Below are 6,000 nucleotides of genomic sequence, written 5' to 3'. Positions count from 1 at the left end.
CGATTTCTTAGACCCACACCTTTTATAGAAGTGAAGTTCTCAAGTGGGACTTGTTCCAAACAGAACCCACTGCCAGGACTCGACTTCCTCGCTCACTCGATGGCTTCCATAACATCCTGTCCCCCTTCTTTGTCTCAGAACAGAGCTTTCCTAGAAAACCATAGGCCATGAGGTTGGTGGTCACACTTATAAATATCTTGCCCTGACTCTTTCCTCCAACTCACTCCTTCTCTCCTTTCTACTCTAGTAGAATACCACATTTGTCTACTGGGTTTTAGGAGAGCGTGCATCACTTTGTGGTTGCATAAAGCTGCTATCGTATTTTGCCACAATGCGTTAATATACACCTTTTAAACAATAAATAAAGGGAAAACGTACTGGATTTAAATATAGGTTTCCATTAAAAGCATTTAAAAGACCTTGCTTTAGTTCTGAATACATCAAAATGAAAAATCACCCCCTACTACAAAAAAAATCATCCCTTGCAAGTAATGTTAATGGGGAGTGTGTGTAGGGAGAGTTAGAGAACTAGCAAGTGTTCAGAAAGGCAGAGGCCCTCTACCCCAGTCACTTTGCAATGGCACCTGCTTCTCACAGAGTCAGGTAACAGAGCTGCAGAGTTGTTACGTGGAGGATTTCACCACCTGCTCATATGGGGGTGGTGGTGCGTTGCAGTAAGAGGGCGGAGGTGGGTACACTGGATTTCCTTGCGGGGAGTTGGGCTGGACATGGAAAGCCATAGCCATGGGGTTCATCACAGGTCCTCCTGGATCCGTGTAGTATGGCATCCCTGGTTGCTGTGATCCTAAAAGAAATGGAGAGAAAATACATTAATTTACAATGCAATGGTAAATTTATAACAAACAGACAGGCTAGTATCATACTGCTCCAATGCTAGGGAAAGCACAGATGTGCTCTTCTCTAAAGGCAAATGATACATAGTAGGTTTTAACTGGAGTATGTGACACATGGCAAAGACAATGCACACAAGTTGTTTCCATCTGATGGCTGCCCAGTCACATGAGGTTGGTGGTCTCAGTTCAGTGGGCAGCTGTTGACACCATAACAAATCATCATCACACTTACTGGCACCCTGGCTGGGAGTCTCAGAAGACAAATGAAGGACTGAATGGACCCAGAGATGGAACTACCTTTCACCCCCTAAAGGTGCTTTCTCCAGATCATGAGCACTGGGGATGCTTGCCCTGTCACTGCTGCTTCTGTGGATAGAAGAGTTCAGTTTCCAGGGCCGTTGAACCTGCACCAGTTAGGAGCACTAAATTCACTTTGTAGAGAAAATACACGACAGGATCTCAACCTACACTCACACCCTTTAACCGACATGCATGTATTCTATATCGAGTTGCCTGCGGATACTGTTTGAATACACTAAGGACATATCCCCAAGGATAAATCCCCAAGATCCCCAAGAAAAATTAGATGGAAACCCCAGAACACGTATCAATGTACTTAGCTGTGTCAGCCAAGAAACAACATTCAGAGCAGCAAACATTAAGGGCCCAGTTAATACCAACATGCTTGCCAATAAGGCTGTTCTGTGGTTCTTCACTAACCTAATGGCAACATCTTTGACATTAGCAATAAGCGTAGGCCAGAGAGAACAGAGAACAAACATGGTTGCTCTAGGCACCAAGGAAACTTTGATGCCATTGACATTCTGTCAGTTCATTTAGGCACAAAACTTCAACTAGCTCAAAGGGAAAAAATGTAAACACAGAACCAAAGTCATATCAAAGAACATATTAATAAATCACTACATCTAATGACAAAGGAAAGTAAGTCACTAAAAGCAGCGTTTTGAATATGATTAAAAAGAATCATTAGTCAAACACCAAACTACTGCCTGGAAAGTATGATGATTAGTATTGTATCAGTATTATATTACAGTAGTGTCTACAGGTCCCAGCTGAGATCAGGGGCCCACTGTGTTAGGTGCTGTAAAAAGACTGGGTAGCACACAGTCCCATAGGTGCTGGAACTAAGGGTGTGGGGGGAGCTGCCGCACCCCCTGGCTGCAAGTGGTTTCCATCAGATGCAGGGTTTACAGTTTGGTTCAATGGTTCTCAGCACCCCCCACTGTACACATTGTTCCAGCACCCCTGAACAGTCCGTGTCTCAAAGGCCTGGTCAACACTGGAGGGGGTGGGGGGATCGATCTAAGATACACAACTTCAGCTACGAGATCCGGCAGGTAGTGTAGACATACCCAAAGTGTTTACATCTAAACAGACGATGGCTTGGAGGTGGACGGCAGAGGCACAGAGACATGAAGTAAGCTGTCTGAGCTCACACAGCAAGCCAGTGGCAGAGGCAGGAACAGAACCTAGGGCTTCTGTGCCCCAGCCCAGTGCCCCACCCACAACGCCTCTCCATTCCAGTAATTAGAACTGGTCGGAAAAATTCCAATGACACATTTTTATCTGTTGAAATTTAAAGATTCAGTAAAATCAAAACACTTTGCAGAGCTGGTTTGATTTCACCAAAGTCCGGCAGGTATCCAAATAGGTTTCCCACAGGTGTGTCCACCTGGTTCTGCAGCAGTCCGCATGCCTCATGGCTGAGGAATCCCAGGGCTTCCAGGGCCTGTGGCTCCCAGGCAGTCTGCCAGACAGACATGTATCCACGTACATGTACCTTTGTCTCCTTGTTCTTTGTACTCCCACATTGATCTGTCTATATCCATCTTGTTGCATACTTAGAATGTAAACATGTTAGGGCAGGGACTGTCTTTTTGTTATGTTTGTACAGTGCCTAGCACAATGGGGTACTGAGCTCCTCGGCACTACGGTAACAAACAACAACAACAACAATACACAGGATGGAGAGCTGGGGGGTCGTGAGTTTTCTGGGTGGCAAATGGGAAGATGGGATTAGATAGAATGCTGGCCTAGAATCAGTACTAAGGCTAGATCCGTCTTTCCATTTACTTCACTGCCACAAGCCTTTCCTCCCCCGCTTCGGCACAATGCCCTCTAGCAAACCTTAATTCCTAACTCAGTGTTTCCCAAAATTGGGACGCCGCTTGTTCAGGGAAAGCCCCTGGCGGGCCAGGCCAGTTTGTTTACCTGCTGCGTCTGCAGGTCCAGCCGATCGCGGCTCCCACTGGCCTTGGTTCGCTGCTCCAGGCCAATGGGAACTGCTGGTAGCGGTGCAGGCTGAGGGACGTACTGGCTGCCGCTTCCAGCGGCTCCCATTGGCCTGGAGTAGCGAACCGCAGCCAGTGGGGACCACAATTGGCCAAACCTGCGGACGGGGCAGGTAAACACACCAGCCGGCCTGCCAGGGGCTTTCCCTGAACAAGCAGCATCCCAAGTTTGGGAAACACTGCCCGAAGGGAATAAGCTAGATTCCTGGTGATAGCTACCTGAAAATTAGCAAGTTTAACCAAAGGTGATATTACAGCCAAATCTGAGTAAGAAAACCTCTTTAAGATGGAGCCTCCTTATAGTGGTGCAAGAATTCACACTGCAACAGATAACAGGCATTTTACAGCTATAATAATCAAACTTCCTTCTGTCTGGATCTGTGCAGCAGGACAAAAACAGCAAGGGCCACTTTTTCAAAGAAGGGACCACTGGATGTACCTACCTATCAGCTGAGCCTGCCAAATGCTGTATGAACACGTCAATTGGCATTTGTACATGCCAGGGTGGGGTTCTATAGGAGAATACACACATTGTTCCAGGTGCATCCAGGTGTGATTCTTCCTTGGGCAGACTGGCCCCAAGAGATCTAAGCCATTACACCCAGAAAAGCCGAACAGCCTATACTTGCTGCGGGTTAACTATCTCCTCTCAGAGCCTGATCCAACTCCCATTTGTGTTTTGTAAATTGCTCTTGGTGCCCTGGGGTTTTGGTACTTATTTGCCGACACTGATTTTTTGCCCCTGTCAGGTACGCTACAATTACAAATGAACAGCTTTGGGGGTTTGCTTTTCTTATTACTTTATTTTTAACCAAGATCTTTTTCTAAAATCTTCCAAGATACAGAAAAATGCACCTGGTATTTTACAATGTACTGAACGGTATTGCCTCTTGGATTGCATCTCAAGCTCACAACCCCCCTTTAAGACAGACAAGTGTGAGGCCCAGTCCAGCTCCAACTGAAGTCAATACAAGTCTGGCTAATATTATGGGACAGGTTTTCTTAGCACAGAGTAAGATTAAGAAATGTCGAATTCATCACATGCCAATAATGAATTCTGGGCCCAGAACAACAGGAAATATATGATCAAATGAAAGTGGTACCCAGAGAATCAGAGACATTATACTCCCATTAAGAATGATAGGAAATAGACTTCAAACTCTAGATATCATAAGAGGATAAGAATGACCATACTGGGTCAGAGCAATGGTCCATCTAGCCCAGTATCATGTCTCTGATAGTGACCAATGCCAGAAGTTTCAGAGAGAGAGAACAAAACAGGGCAATTTTGAGTGATCCATCCCCTGTCGTCTGGTCCCAGCTTCTGACAGTTGGAGTTTTAGGGACACATGGAACACGCAATTACATCCCTGACCATGTTGGCTAATAGCCATTGATGGTTCTATCCTCCACGAACTTATCTAATTCTTTTTTTAACCCAGTTATACTTTTAGCCTTCACAAAATTCCCTGTAATGAGTTCCAGAGGTTGACTGTCCATTGTGTGAAGAAGAATTTCCTTATGTTTGTTTTAAACTAGCTGCCTATTCATTTCATTGGGTGGCCCCTGGTTCTTGTGTTATAGGAAGGAGTAAACAGCACTTCCCTATTCACTTTCTCCATCCCATTCATGATTTTATAGACCTCTATCATAAACCCCTTTAATCGTCTCTTTTCTAAGCTGACCAGTCCCAGTCTTTTTAATCTCTCCTCATATGGAAGCTGTTCCATACCCCAGTCATTTTTGTTGCCATTCTCTGCATCTTTTCCAATTCTAATATTTTTTGGTTTTGAGATGGGATGACCAGAACTGCTTGCAGTATTCACGGTGTGGGCCTACCATGGATTTATACAGTGGCATTATGATATTTTTTGTTTTATTATCTATCCCTTTCCTAATGGTTCCAAGAATTCCATTACATTTTTTGACTGCCGCTGCACACTGAGCAGATGTTTTCAGGGAACTATCCATGAAGACTCCAAAATTTTTGATCAATAAAAATCTATTGAATATGGTTTCAGCAATTAAAAAGTTATGCCCTCTAGGAACTTTGCAGGGTTTGTCTGTGGGAATACATCAAGTTCTTTCCTCCTCTCTCTCTTTTTTCATGGCAAAGCTGAGTTAACAGAATTAAGTGGTCAAGGAGCAGCAGTTTCTCCTCGGTGCTTTGCTTCCTACTTTGTCTGTAAGGAAAGCAGCCCCCATGGATTTTACATTTGATCACCAATTTCCATGGCTCAGTGGCCTGGGGATTCAGTATGACAACAGGATGGAACCCAGAGAGACACTACTAGCGTTGCACACTACTTAATGCTTTTTCAGACTGAGTTTTTATTCCCTTAGTCTCAAAGAGAGATGGGCCTAAGCCATAAGGTGCCAATCCAAACATCCATGGAGCTTGGGGTGTCTGGATCTTGTGTTTGGTTTGGCCCATTCAGGGGTTAAGGTTAGGGGAAGCACGTCGGGAGCACAACTCCTCCTTCCCTGCAAACAGATAGGAGCGCTTCTTCTCCACCCTGCCTTGGGTAAATAGCACTCCCCAGCCAGCTTCCCCTCTTCCTTTGCTTGGCAATGAGAGAGCTCCTGCCCCTGTTTCCATCCAATGTCACCACTGGTCCCATTATAGAAATGGAGTCAAGCCATGGGATTGGATTGGATTGGGAACTGGATCCAAACCCAAGCTTCCCTAAAGTGCAGGGGTGTTTGGGCCTATGTCTGTGATTACAGCAGTGTTATTTTTCTTAAGCATTTTGCCACAAAGATGGTGCTTGCACATTTCAGCATCTTTCCTCACTTTTCCTTCCACAAAGGGAAATCGGGCGAGGAGTGGGGAA

General features: G+C 45.2%; 1 protein-coding gene across 4 annotated transcripts in view; it reads right to left on the bottom strand.

Moving 5' to 3' along the window:
- Window positions 1-378: 378 nt before the first annotated feature.
- Window positions 379-6,000, bottom strand: part of VOPP1 (VOPP1 WW domain binding protein) — a 99,540-nt gene continuing 93,918 nt past the window's right edge. For 2 of the 4 annotated variants that reach the window (XM_039526962.1, XM_039526963.1), the window contains one exon: window positions 379-805. In XM_039526962.1, the coding sequence (XP_039382896.1) occupies window positions 624-805 (182 nt within the window). In that variant the 3' untranslated portion in view covers window positions 379-623. The remainder of the gene's footprint in view (window positions 806-6,000) is intronic. The other 2 variants (XM_039526961.1, XM_039526964.1) reach the window with 1 other exon arrangement.

Source organism: Mauremys reevesii, linkage group 2 (genome assembly GCF_016161935.1).
Source record: "Mauremys reevesii isolate NIE-2019 linkage group 2, ASM1616193v1, whole genome shotgun sequence".
In the NCBI taxonomy this organism is placed as follows: domain Eukaryota; kingdom Metazoa; phylum Chordata; order Testudines; family Geoemydidae; genus Mauremys; species Mauremys reevesii.
This window is presented reverse-complemented; position numbering and strand designations above follow the sequence as displayed.